Raw genomic sequence first — 15,011 nt, 5'->3', positions numbered from 1 at the left:
ATTTTGTAATTGTAAAAACCAATAATAAATCAGCTCCAATATTAGGTATTAAGAGTATTCAAGTTTTAAATTTAATTCAGAGGTGTAACATAAATGAAATAACTACTGCAGGGATTTTGGATGTGTACGGTGAGTTATTTACAGGGATTGGGAAAATAAATGATGTTCCTTGTGAATTTAAGTTAAGGGTTAATTATACACCATCTATAGTACCTTGCAGAAAGGTACCATTTAGACTAATGGAGCAAATTAAGAGTGAGTTAGATAAAATGATCAATCAGAATATTATTGTAAAAGTTACTGACCCAACAGAGTTTGTGAATCCTATAGTTTTGGTGAAAAAGGCTAATGGAATTAGAATTTGTTTAGATCCACAAAATTTAAATAATGCTTTAATGAGGGCCCAGTTTGAGTTACCAACATTTGAGGAGATAACAAGTGATCTGGCGGGGTCTGAGTGTTTTTCAATTTTAGATGTGAATAAAGGGCTCTGGTCTATAGTTTTAACAGAAAATGCTTCATTTTTAACGACTTTTGGAACACCTTATAGAAGATATAGATTTTTAAGACTTCCTTATGGGGTAAAAGTGGCCCCAGAAGTATTTTATAGAACGTTTAGTGAGATATTTGAGGGCATAGATGGAATTAAAATTTATATTGATGATATTATAGTCTATGCCAGGTCTAGGCAAAAACATGACAGAATTTTAAGACAAGTTTTAACAAGAGCAAAGAAAAAAGGGGTAAAGTTTAATAAAAATAAATGTAAGTTTCATGTAACTGAAGTAAAGTATGTTGGTCATGTGTTGTCTAAACATGGTATAGCAATAATTGATGATAGTAAAGTTGAAGCGATTAAGCAAATGCCTACACCAAAAAATGTCAAAGAGCTTAGTCGTTTTCTGGGAGTGCTAACTTACGTAGGAAAATTTATTCCAAATCTGTCAAGTTTAACAGGTAATCTTAGAAAGTTGATGAAAAAGAATGTTCATTTTGATTGGCTGGAAGTTCATCAACAGAATTTTGAAACATTAAAAGAATTATTAGTATGTACATACTCTAGTGTTACAGTACTATAACAGAAATAAACCAATTGTATTGTCAGTGGACAGTTCAAAGGACGCTTTAGGAGCAGTCCTTTTACAAAATGGAGGTCCAGTAGCATATGCATCAAAATCTCTCACACCAACTCAACAAAATTATGCACAGATTGAAAAGGAATGTTTGGCAATCGTTCTTGGGTGTCAGCGTTTTCATCAATATTTGTATGGTAAAGAGTTTATTGTGGAGAATGATCATCTACCTTTGGAGGCCATATTTAAAAAGCCACTCAATCAATGCCCTCTCAGGTTACAAAGATTAAGGATTAATTTACAAAATTATGATTTTACTGTCAAATATAAGCCAGGATCACAGTTATACTTGGCTGATGCCTTATCTTGCTCAGGTGGTGATGATAATAATTTTGAAATTGTAGAGCAAGACATGCATTCACTAGTAGATTTAATCGATTACTATGAGATAAGTCCAAATAAATTTGAAAAAGTACGTATTGAATCAGAACAGGATTTGGAATTAAGAGAGTTGTCAAAAGTGGTTAAATCAGGATGGCCATTAGAAAAGCATAAACATCATGAAATGATAAAACCTTATTGGAATTTTAGAGACCAAATATCAGAAATGAAAGGGGTACTGTTTAGAGAACAAATTATAATTCCCAAAAGTATGCGTAGGGAGATGTTGGACAGGTTACATTACAACCATTTAGGAATTGAAAAAACTATTTTAAGAGCAAGAGACCATGTATTCTGGCCATTTATTAATAAAGAAATAACAGATCTGATAAATAATTGTCCAGCTTGTTTAACTTATCAAAATTACAATACGAAAGGAATGTTAATACCCAAAGAAATTGCAAAAAGATCATGGGAAATAGTTGCTGTTGATTTTTTTTATTTTGATAACAATAGTACATTGTTTACCGGGTAGGAAAAGCTTAACATTCCTGGACGACTGTGAAGATTGCTAAGTCGAGGCGCAAGCCGAGACTTAGCAACACAGAGTCCAGGAATGTGGCTTTTCCTACGAGGTAAACATACTATTTTTCCGCAAATCGTTTAAAATTCGACAGATATTGATTGATTTAAAAAAAACGCGATAATTTTATTATATTATAAAAATGTATTCAGCAATGACTTGATGTTTTCAAAATATAAATTAATTCCTTATAAGCAATGTGTTTTCTATCATTTATGTAGAACACTAACAACTGTACGGAAATATCATTTCCTTACAGTAAGGAAATGACATTTCCTTACAGTAAGGAAGTCCTGACTTTTTCTTCAAGAAATTTTGACAGGAATGTCAAAATTTCCTGGCGATTTGCGGAAAACAGTATTCTCTAGTATCTCTTAACACATTTATGTACGCCTAAAAACGATCATTGAATGAGCTACTTACTCTACGGAGCATTTGTAAATTAATACATCGAAATACACTTTGTATTCTATTTTTCATCTCATCCCTTGTTGTTGGAGGTATTTTATAAACTTCATTATTAACGTAACCCAAAAAAAATCAGTTCAGTTTATTAAATTCTGGTGATTTGAGTGTCAACGCTACTGGTCCATTGAAAAATGAAAATATCTCGAAAACTAATAAATTTAGACATAGGGAATGTTATCTAAAAATTAAAGTACGGTAATGGTACTTTTCAATAGTGACCAAAATACAGGGTGTTCCATTTAAAATTATGAGAAAATAATATAATTGCGTTTTGACTCACCCTGTATTTGATATAGAGGAAATTAGCAATATCGACCATTCTTGAAAATTTGGACAATACGTTAAAAAATATGGCATGAATAAACCATTGTTGTTTTGCTTATTTTTATTTATACAGGGAGTTGAACTTGTCACGATTTTTATATAAAATTGGTTATAACTTTGTAAATACCCTGTATAACATAACAAACCTTTATATTTTTGTGATGGAGAAGTTAAGAGGATTTCGAATTTAAAATAAAATATAGGGTGTTTCATTAAAAAAAAAACATAATTTTGGTCTGCCACTGTGTTATTGAACACCCTGTAACATTTTAACTAATTTTTGTAATGTTAAGCTCAAAGGTGGCTAAAATTTTTGTTATTAACTTTTAGTGCTATCTATTACTATAGCGCAGCTATTGAGCTTTACCCTACTAATCAATCACCCTGTATATCCATGCACATATTATAATAATCACGGTATAATAATAACGGTTGTATAATAAATGAACGTTTTTTTCTGTCACTTCGAGCTTAATGCGTTAAGAGGATCGGTACGTATTTTCGACTGCAATGCTATTCAAATGGGGATTCATTTTTTTTAATCCTGAGAAAACTAATAAGTATTTTTGAAAAATGTAAACGCAGAATGACAGATTACGTTATTAGCGAGGGTAGAAAGTCCCTGAGAACTTCTGTAATGTTTATTTTAATAAGTTACAGGGGTGAAAATCTAAGAGAAAATGTAGTGTGATTTTTAATTTCAAAGATCTCATTCGAAAGAAACTTCTTATATATTCTAAGGGACTTTCGACCCTCGATAATAATTTAGTCTTTCATTTTGTGTTTAAATTTTTTAAAAATATATATTAGTTTTTACAGGATTCGAAAAAAATGGACACCATGTCCGTGGAAATCAAACATTCGCTATCTTTGTCATACAAGGCACTCATTCGAATATAATGTTATGACAAGACTCAAGACAGTGACAAGTAGAGATGTGTCCGACCCGCTATTTTGATATGGCAGTTCATTCTGCTTCTGCTTTTTAACGTTTTTACGATGATAATAAAATCAATCAAAGAGTTGTTTATTAAATAGTATTGATAGTGTATTTGAAAAAGAATAATTGATTTAAGGCGTACAATTAATAAAAATTATTTATTGTTTATATATTATTTATGAAAAATCCAAGTATTTCAAGTCATTAAAGTTCAAATAAAAGTATTATTTTATAAGAGTTTGTTCCGATAGTAACTGTAAATAGGTACGAGTTTAGCTATAAAGTAAAGTGCCCATGGTGGCATAAAATGTGGTAAATGCTAATGTTTCAAGTACGTTCTACATTTTTGAAGATTTCACTACACTTAAAAAGTATTTGCTTCTCTCCGTAGTATTTGCTACTATTTACCAGCCTACATAGAAGAATGTACTACGCTTTTGAAGTATGTGCCTGTTTAGTAGTATTTTGCTTCCGTTAAGTGAAGTTGGTGGGTGGACGTCTTCGGCGTAGGTATTTTTTTGTTACAATATGGCAGCATTTATTAATGTTGGTCATAGAAAAATTTACAAAATAAGAAGAAGATTCTTAATTTTTGGGGTCATTCTTTTATTAAATAAAATTTAATAATTGTGAAGAAGATTAACAAATAACAATTGTGCATTTTTCTGTTCTTCGCCTATTTCTATTTCTATTTCTTCGCTTTTCAGTAACACATTTTTTGTAACAACGTCCCATATTTTAATTTACGCAAATAAAGAAATAAATAAAGTCTTTATAAATTAATTGAGTAATACTACATTTATAAAACGCAGTTCTTCACATGTTCAAACCTTCTCTAAGCTTTCCATGGTAACAGTACATTATTAAAATAACTTTTTTTCTTTTTCGACTATTTGTATAGTATATAAATAATGGTAACCACTGAATACATAATTAGTGAAAAAATAATTCTATCATTTATACAAGTAAAGGTTATCCAAGAACATTCAAAAACTGAACGAAACCGAAATAGCCATCTCTACCTTTCTAATGACAACGTCACTGTCAACCTAATGTTTACATCTGCAGTTTCCATACAAGTGAGAATTTTACTACACGTAATTTGCTATGTAAAGACAGAAAAAGTAGGGATAACCGTAAAATATTTGCGAATTATGTACCCATAGCCTTAAAGCGAATTCAGCAAACTATGACGCACTGAAATGGGGGTTTGGAATAAACTGTACAAAAGATGAGAACTCTTTACATATTTTTACAAAAATTACTTACAGAAGATGAGAACTCTTTACATATTTTAAACGCTTTATCATACTCTCTACTCATTGGATACAATCTCCAAGTAAATTTCAATTGATGCCAGATATGGAAGGTTCTTACACTAATTATTTCCATTACTCTATAAATAAACAAAAACAAATAATAACAAATAATTGGACTTCGTAAGTCCTAGGTTTTAACCTAAAGTGATCGAACGTAGAAACGGAAATCTATATTTAAACTCTTCGTGTAACTTTGCGTCAACTGATATATGATTCCACTAATTTTGAGTAATTTTTACTAACTTTTCGGTCATAATTGTTAAACGGAAATGAATTTAAAACCGGGACTAAATAGTCAAACTCGACTTTTCAATACTCCTTGGTCGACATGTCACATGTACTGTTTTTGCGACTATAATATGGAACTTCCGGTTAGAACTTCTTAACCGGAAATTATATAAAATCCAAAAGTATACATTTTTCTTGTCATGCTGAGGCACGCCGAATAATATATAGCTTATATTATTTCGGTAACTTTAAAACAGTACTTCCGATTGCAAATCTAAAACCGGAAGTCTGATGTAAAACTTACTTGTCTAAAGCTGTGATAAATTCCACTTCTGAATTTTGTATATTTATATTTAATCCAAGCGTGGTAGCTGAAAGATAAATAAAACATATTATAAGAGTAGTACAGAAAATATCATGTTTTTAAAATTTACCACATGTTATATCCATTGTGCAGTGAGACAACAATTTAAACAAGCGCAAATTTTTATTTCCCACCTCTTTTTGAAGCACTTTCGTTAATAGTTGTGCTTTATTCCAAAATATATCCTGATAGGCTTCGAGAATTTTTTGATTAAAAGATGGAATTATATTTTTTCGATGCTTTCTCCATTTTTCAGCTAAAAAAAATTGTTTTTTAAACATTTTATTTTAGCCCGATCAAATAAAGTTACAATACATGTAAATCAAAATGTAATTCCGTACAGATTGGAATAAATTTTTTTTCCACGAGCGTGCAAATAAGTTTACTTTTCTGCACGCGTTTTAGTTTGGAAAGTTTTATTTTCCGCATTAATTTTCCGCACTGAATTTAAATATTTAAATACTGACTTAAAATAATTATATTACATGCAATAAACTAATATTAAGATATTATTTACTAATTTATTTCAAATGTATCTTATTGTGTGAATCCTTTAATGAAATTAACGCGATTATTTCATTCATATGAGATTCTGCCCAACAGAAAGCTACAGAAATCTAAATTATACTGATTATTTTTTAATGATTTTAACTTCCAATCGTATAGTAAGATATTTGATCACGTGTTTAATTCTGTCCAATCAGATTAAAATTATACTGAGAATTATATACTGTAGAAAATTACCGATAGAATTTTTTTAAGTAGATTGTTTCTGTTTAATGGATACCAGTTTCCTAGTTTTGACAACTGTCATCATCATTCATCATCATTTGGCTCTACAACTCTATGTGAGTCTTGGCCGCGTTTACTATTTCCCTCCATTGTTGTCGGTCCTGAGCAGCTATTTCCCATTGCTGTACTCCCATTTTGCGTAGATCGCTGGCTACTGCGTCCTTCCATCTATTTCTTGGGCGACCAACTGACCTTTTTCCATCGGGCCTTTCCCAGAATGTGGCGTTTAGAAGTCTTTCGTCACTTGATCTTAGTACGTGACCCGCCCATCGTATTCTGTTTGATTTAATGTAGCGTACTATGTTTTCATCTCCATATATTGTCTGGAGTTCATCAGTGTGTCTTCTTCTCCATTCTCCTGTTGTCTCTTCTCTGCAAGGCCCATAGATAGTCTGCAGTATCTTTCTTTCAAGTACCAGTAATTTTGTTGTTTCCCGCTGATTCAGAGTCCATGTTTCGCTTCCATACGTTATTGTGGGACGAATTATTGTCTTATATACTCTTATTTTTGCTGGTCTTGAGAGTATTTTTGATTTAAGTAGGGTCCTTAATGAGTAATATGCCCCGTTTCCTGCAATAATCCTGGCTGCCACGTCCTTTTCATAGTTATTTTCATATGTTATGATCGCTCCCAGGTACTTAAATTCTTTGACGACTTCAAAATTGTATTCATTAATTGTTACGCTTTGTCTAACCCTTGGTCTTGGGTTCTTCGTAACCACCATGTACTTGGTCTTGTCCTCGTTGACCTTAAGACCAACTTCCTTGGCTCCGTTCTCGAATAGGGTGAAAACTTCTTTTGCATCTCTGGTGGATTGTGCAATTGTGTCCACGTCATCCGCAAAGGCTAATAGTATTTTTGATCCTTGGGTGGCAAATCCGTTTGTCAGTTGTGGCTGAGCTTTCCTTACTGCATGTTCCAGTGCGAAGTTAAACAGCTGGGGGGCGAGAGGATCCCCTAGTCTAAGTCCGGTGTCAATGAGGAATTCCTCCGACGTGTTTCTGCCAATTCTGATTCGTGCGGAAGCGCTCTCCGTGCTCACCTTTGCTAATCGTACCAGTTTTCCAGGTACTCCCATTTCTACCATAGTCTCCTACAATGCTTCTCTGTTAACAGAATCGTAAGCTTGTTTGAAGTCCACGAAGATTTGGTGTACATCGCGGTTGAATTCCCAGTTTTTTTCCAACACCTGGCGTAGGACGAAGATCTGGTCTATAGTCGACCTTCCCGGTCTGAATCCGTTTTGGTAGTCGCCTATTGTTTCCTCTGCGTATGGAGTTAGTCTTCTAAACAGTATTATGGATATAATCTTGTATGTTGTATTAATTAACGATATTCCTCTATAGTTCCGACATATTTGTTTGTCTCCCTTCTTGTGAATAGGTATTATAAAATATGGCTTTCATGCCAGTATTTCGGTATTTCTTCTCTTTCCCAGACTTCTCTTATAAGATTATATATCTCAAGATGTAGTTTGTCTCCCCCTTTTTTTAGTAGTTCCGCCTGTATGCCGTCTGGGCCTGGGGCTTTATATTTTTTTAGGGACGAAATTGCGGACTTTACTTCAGCTAGTGTGGGCCCTGGTATTTCAGGTTCGGCTAACTGGTACTGTCTTTGTTGCCCTGTCGTTGTGGGGTTTTCTGTATTTAAGAGTTGCTCAAAATACTTTCTCCATTGGCGGCTTATCTCTTCGTCGTCTGTGAGCAATTGTCCTGCATCGTCTTTTATAAATCTTGGGCTGTTGATCGTGTTGCCCGTCATTGTTTTTATGTCCCTATAAAACTGTCTAGACTGACCGGTTCTATGTTTCTCCTCGAGTTGCTGTATTCGTGCTGCTAGGTACTGTTTCTTTTTTCTTCTCAAAAGTCTTCTCGTTTGAGTCCTTACTCTGTTGTAGTCTTCCCTGTTCTCTTCTGTAGGTCGCGTTAGTAACTCCAGCCTCTTGATTGCTTTCTTCTGTAAGCTTTGTTCGCACTCCTGGTCAAACCACTGGTTTTTCTTCTTGTTATTCTTTCGTTTCCCTATAGTTTCCGCTGCGGCGCTTTCTATGGCGTTTGTTATATTTTGCAATTTCTGGTCTATGGTAAATTCTGGTGTTATGTTTCTTCTTCTTCCAGTGTGCAATTTATTTTGGATCAGTGACTGATATTGGCGTTCATTATCAGGTAGATCGAGCCTTGAAATGTCCCATCTGTTTCCTTGTTGGCGTTGCTTTGGATGTCTCGTGTTTAGCCTTGTTCTCATTTTTATTCTGACCAGGAAGTGGTCAGAGTCACTTTCTGCTCCCCTTAAACTGTGTGCGCCGATGATATTGCTAGAGTGTCTAGTGTCGACAACTGTCACATTTAATAAAATATCCATAATATACTTATTAAAAAATAATCTTACGAATATCACACGACAGTAAGAATAAATAAGAAAATAATGCTTCATTTTTACTCAAATTTGTTGTCATTGGGCAATAGCCACTCGAGCCCTGTGGCCTCTCGTGTTTATTGCCAGACAACAAATTTTCGAAAAACTGTCGCATTATTTTCAATTTATTCTCACTCTCTTGTGATATTATACCCGATAATTTTTGATAATTTCCCGTCGTCAAGTATATTACGTCAGATGCCCTTCGTTGCTATGAAAAAATACATTCAGTGACATTAATGACAATTAATATTTTAAAAATTATAAAAGTGATGACTTTCAACAGTAAAATATTTATAACAACTGTGTGTTTATTTGTACTAATTTGTACTTACATAAATAAATTAAAATCAAATTTTGGTTTTGAACAGTTTTATTTATGAAATAATCGCAACAAATTGCACTCGATCTCTAAAATTAATATAGAATTTTAGAGCTCTTTTGCAATTACTACTGACAATTCGATGAAATAAAATTATTTTGACATAATATTCGAAAGTCAAATCAGTAGACAATATCAGTGGTTTGTAATCGTCGTCATGGAAACCAAGATCGTCGTCATACTAAATATTGAAAGTTTGGTTTTGACAACCTGGTCCAAGAATTAATTTGTGTATGTATTTTCTTATTAATTCAATTAATTGTTTAAGATTTGTTCATTTTTTAAACGCTCGTAGAAAATATATTGTTCCTAACTCTTGAGTAAAGTCTCTTTTCCGCACTCGACGGCTTGCCAAACTTCGCTTCGCGTCGTTCGGCAAACTGCTATCGCGTGCGGAAAAGTATGACTTTCCGCACTTGTTAGGAAACTAGCTATTTATCAAAGTTTAGGTCAAAACAAAAGATATTTTCAAGGAATTATATGATTCATATAAGGGAATCATTGTTTAAATAATTAGAAATTGGTAATTTTTGCACAAAATTTACTTTTTTAACTGCTGCGGTAATTCAAGCTTTTATGAACCTATTTACGGTTTTTTTCTACAAAGCTGAAAAATAAAACCTTGTATACAAGGCTTACTAAATTAAATTTGGCCCTTAATTTATTTAAATAATAATTGTAAATCAAAATTGATTAACAAATTTGCAAAAAAATTTCATTTGCTTTATTAGTCCTGTCGCCAGTGGGGGTACAACGGCCTCCTTAAATCAGATGGAAGTTTTTTTATGTATTTTGACCCGTAGAACACGAATTTTTTGGGTAACAGTCAATCCGGATGTCGATAAGATTGTTATAAACAAAGAACTTGAGGAATCACACAACAGCGATTTTTCGCAAAACAAAACATTTTTTTGTACTTTTTGGGTCATTCTAAGCAAAAAATGTTTTTACAAGTTTTTTCGTAGGATGAATAGCTTTCAACATTAACGCGGTTGAACTTTCAAAAAATCGAAAAATTGCAATTTTTTAACACGAATAACTTTTGATTGAAAAATAAAATAGCAATTTATGCTTACCGCATTTGAAAGTTCAAGTCAAATTCTATCGGTTTTGATTATTTTCATTACTAAAAATTAATTTTTTTATTGTTAAACAAAAGCTTATGTTTAGCTTAAATATGTTAAACACATAGTGATTGAATTATATTTTCAATGCATTTCTCATTTGAAATCTAATGAGTAGGCGCGAATCCAGACGATTTCTAAGTATATTACGTACATTAAAACGCATTTATTGGGCAAGGGAAACACTATGTGTTTATGGCTTTGTTTAACAAATAAAAACTTAATTTTTCGCAATACAAATAATCAAAACCGATAGAATTTGACTTGAACTTTCAAATGCAGTAAGCAGAATTGCTATTTTATTTTTTAGTCAAAAGTTATTCGGGTTCAAAAATTGCACTTTTCGATTTTTTGAAAGATCAACCGCGTTTATCTCGAAAACTATGCATCCTACGAAAAAACTTGCGGGACCATTTTTTGCTGAGGATCACCCAAAAATACAAAAAAATGTTTTGTTTTGCGAAAAATGGCTGTTATGTAATTCCTCAAGTTCTTTGTTTATAACAATCTTATCGACATCCAGATCAACTGTTACCCAAAAAATTCGTGTTCTACGAGTCAAAATACATAAAAAAAACTTTGGTAAGTCCATCTGAATTAAGGAGGCCGTTGTACCCCCTCCCCCCCCCCCCGGCGACAGGACTATATAATTAAGCAATATAAAATATTTTGTTGTGCAGAAAAAGTTTCGTTGTGGTAGCATTATAAAGCAAAAAAAAATGGTTGAATATTTAGTAATGTATGAAATATCTAATTTGTTTATTAAATATTACCACTTTTTCAATTGCAAAAAAAAACGTGGTTGTAGCCGATAGAGTAAACAATTTTTTTAAATCTTCTTTTTTTGATTTGATGCATATTCTCGTTAAATGCATTGATAAATCAAAATTTAAATTAAACTCCCCTCCAAAACGGCGTTTGAAAATTGTTGGAATTTGTTTAAAACCCGATTTTTTAATAACATCGCCGGGGTTAAACTTTTGAAAAGCTATTTCGATATTCGTGTTCCTGGTAATTTTTCGCACATTTACAAAAGAGAAAAGTTTTTCTAGAATGATTTTTTCCGAGATAGATTTCCAAATTTAAAAATTCATAATTTATTTATTTATCAATAGTAACATTTAAAAGTGCGTGAGTACATCTGTCAAGCCTACTACGTAACAGTGCCATTTATAGATATAGTAAAACTTGTAAAATATTTTTGAAAAATGATGATATTCGTAGCGATTTTAAATAATGAAAACTTTTTGCCTAGAGGTTAGTGGAGGAGTAGTTTGAAATATCTCCGTTAATAATGGGCCAAGGTCAATGTTTTTTTTAATTTGGGGTAACGTATAAAAATAATATTATCTGCATGACCCATTTTGCAATAAATATCCATCATTTTAATAAAACAATTTGTTTTCAAAAAATTTTCTTTTTCATATATTACAATTAAAATTGGCACAAAATATAACCACAAAACAGTAATGAAACAAATTTTTATATTAAAAGTTTAACAAAATAGTAATAAATTAACATTAAAATTTTGTTAAAGAAACAAAAACTTTTTTCTTGGTACCATAATATACAGGGTGTAACGAAAATACAGGTCATAAATTAAATCACATATTCTGAGACCAAAAATAGTTCGAATGAACCTAACTTACCTTAGTACAAATATGCACATAAAAAAGATTACAGCCCTTTGAATTACAAAATGAAAATCGATTTTTTCAAATATATCGAAAACTATTAGAGATTTTTTATTGACAATGGACATGTGGCATTCTTATGGCAGGAACATCTTAAATAAGAATTATAGTGAAATTTGTGCACCCCATAAAAATTTTATGGGGGTTTTGTTCCCTTAAACCCCCCGAAACTATTGTGCACGTTTCAATTAAATTAATTAAATTATTATTGTGTTACCATTAGTTAAATTCAATAATTCTAAAACTTTTTTGCCTCTTAGTATTTTTTCGATAAGGCAGTTTTTATCGAGTTGCGGCTTCTTTTTTAATATGTTGGCATAAAAATTTTATGGGGGTTTTGTTCCTTTAGACCCCCCAAATATTTGTGTATGTTCCAATTAAACTATTACTGCGGTACCATTAGTTAAACACAGTGATTTTAAAACTTTTTTGCCTCTTTGTATTTTTTCGATAAGGCGCCTTTTATCGAGATGTGGTTTCTTTTTTAATAAGGTTTAAAATATACCTAAAAATGTAAATCATAAATAAATTTTCATATTATTACAAAGTCTCCATAATCGTACTTATGCCATATTCAAATATGTGGTGGATTTGACAAATATTCAAAATATCTAGATAAAAACTGACTTTTGGAAAAAGTACTGGGAGGCAAAAAAGTTTTTAAAATATTGTGTTTAACTAACGGTACTACAATAATTATTAAATTGGATCGTACACAAAAGTATGGGGGGGGGGGGGGTTTAAAGGAACAAAACCGCCATAAAATGTTTATGAGGTGTCCAAATTTCACTATAATTATTTCTTACGATACTACTATCATAAGAATGCCACATGTCTATTTTCAATAAAAGATCTCCAATAGTTTTCGATATATTGGAAAAAATCGGTTTTCATTTTGTAAGTTCAAATTGCTGTAACTTTTTTTATGTGCACATTTGTACTAAGGTAAGTTAGGTTCCATCGAACTATTTTTGGTCCTAGAATATGTTATTAAATTTATGACCTGTATTTTTTTTACACCCTGTATTTTACATGTAATTTTATAGGCAGTTATAACATAATATGTGAATACAGGAAAACTTTTTATTCTTTGTTAATCATTTATACATATAAATTTTACTAACAAAAATTCATTGTCATCATTATTTTCATCGGTACATATATCATCATTCTCAAAATCAATATTTTCATTATAATTATTTAAATCTTCACTTAAAACAATTCCAACTATATTTTTTTCGAAACGAAAAAGTTTTTGTGTTTGTTTAACAAATTTTTAATCCTGTTACAGTACTATTTAGTTAATTTTTTAATATCAAAATTTGCTTTAACCCGGCAGTGTTCGCTATATGAGATTTTCTCTCACGGTTTCAGAAAATTGCGCACAACTTTTTTTCTGCGAAATTATACTCGCTGTCGTTCCTTCTAGTCTCCTAACTATCCTCCCTCGGCAATCTGATAGACTCGCCCGCTCAGATTGTGACTTAGTTGACTTAGTATCACCAAATTGTTGAGTCAGTGCGCTTCATATGAGACATTCTCTCATCGCGCGAACGCCGGCGCCACCAAGTGTGTATAAAAATTAATTTTATTTTTCCACTTAAAACCTGAAAAAATATCCTTTTTTAATGTAATAAAAGGTGTCGTGGATGCGGTCGATGAAATGAAAACCATATATTCTGCTTAACGGATTAGTTGTATAATATGGCTACTTACCATATTTATATGTTTTAATGTTAAAAAAATACAGGATCCTTTGTAAAAGGTATATTAAAAAGACCCTAATAAGTGTTCATATTATTGTTAGAGTTGCACAAGTTTGACTTGAATGTTTGAACCTGACTTGAGTTTGACTTAATTTCAAGTCAATCCTTCCGACAAATAATTATTCAAGTCAAGTCAAACTGGTCGATCATACAGGTTTGAAAATTCAAACTGTTTGTCAAACTAGTTTGAAGACGTTTGAAAAATAATTTATTTCGTAGATATATACTTTTTTTGTTGAAATAGACATATTAGTTGCCAATTAAGATAAGCAATTTAATAATACAATGAGTTCCATATAAAAGTAACTTAATATAGGAAACGATTATAGTCAAAACAGGGTAATAAATTTCTTAAAAATGATTGCTGTATGCTTAGAATTGCTTGCAATTGCAAGTTTCGTTTTATCGATATCACTGTTTTATATTTTTATTTAAGTGTTATTACTAGATTAAAACAAACAATCCGTTGACAGGTTTTTTATCATAACAAGTGTAATTTAGTCTACTTTAACAAAAATTTATGAAGGAACAACAAAATATAATATTTTTAATAGCATTTTTAATGCATTTTTGCGACTTTTCAATTTCGTTTTAAAGAATTAGTTCACTATTTGTCATTTTAAAACGCTGTTCTTTATTTTTACGTATTATGCACAATTTTCACTGTTTTGAAATCACCTGCCGCAACATCAAATAAATCAGTATATTTATTTTTCTTAATTATTAATACTGCTTCGACTACAGATTATTTCTCATAAAAATATCCAACATAGACGTCTAAATATGAACTACAAACTAATTTGCGGAGTAGGCGGATATCTACGGGGGGATAGAGAAACCCCCCCCCCCAAGAAGGTCCAACAATTTTTTTTAAACATAGGAACGTATTAGCTGATACGATATTTAAACCACAGACAGACAAATAAAACCCAATAAACCCGCTATTTAGGATAATTAAGAAAACTTAATGTATCTACATTAATTTATTTAAAATTTAAACCCAAACATAACATTATTTGTAGCCTGTATCCGAAAAAAATATAAAACCAATATCCCTATGGTCACTTTTGAATTTTAGAAATACTTTTTAGGTAATGTTTTCCAGGGAATTGCAGGTTGGTACCAGATATTGTTTTCGATGAGATAAATGCCTCTGT

The 15,011-nt window shown here is 31.7% G+C and overlaps 1 protein-coding gene across 1 annotated transcript in view; it reads right to left on the bottom strand.

The window, feature by feature from the left end:
* Positions 1 to 15,011, bottom strand: part of LOC126882332 (cytochrome P450 4C1-like) — a 271,597-nt gene that overhangs the window by 212,530 nt on the left and 44,056 nt on the right. Inside the window, exons 4-6 of the mRNA XM_050647208.1 lie at positions 5,751 to 5,936; positions 5,621 to 5,687; positions 5,039 to 5,165 (exon numbers count right to left, since the gene is read on the bottom strand). Coding sequence (XP_050503165.1) covers positions 5,039 to 5,165; positions 5,621 to 5,687; positions 5,751 to 5,936 — 380 coding nt within the window. The remainder of the gene's footprint in view (positions 1 to 5,038; positions 5,166 to 5,620; positions 5,688 to 5,750; positions 5,937 to 15,011) is intronic.

The sequence above is a fragment of the Diabrotica virgifera genome, chromosome 3 (assembly GCF_917563875.1).
Source record: "Diabrotica virgifera virgifera chromosome 3, PGI_DIABVI_V3a".
NCBI lineage: Eukaryota > Metazoa > Arthropoda > Insecta > Coleoptera > Chrysomelidae > Diabrotica > Diabrotica virgifera.
The sequence above is the reverse complement of the archived record's forward strand: the minus strand, read 5'-3'. Positions and strand labels throughout refer to the sequence as shown.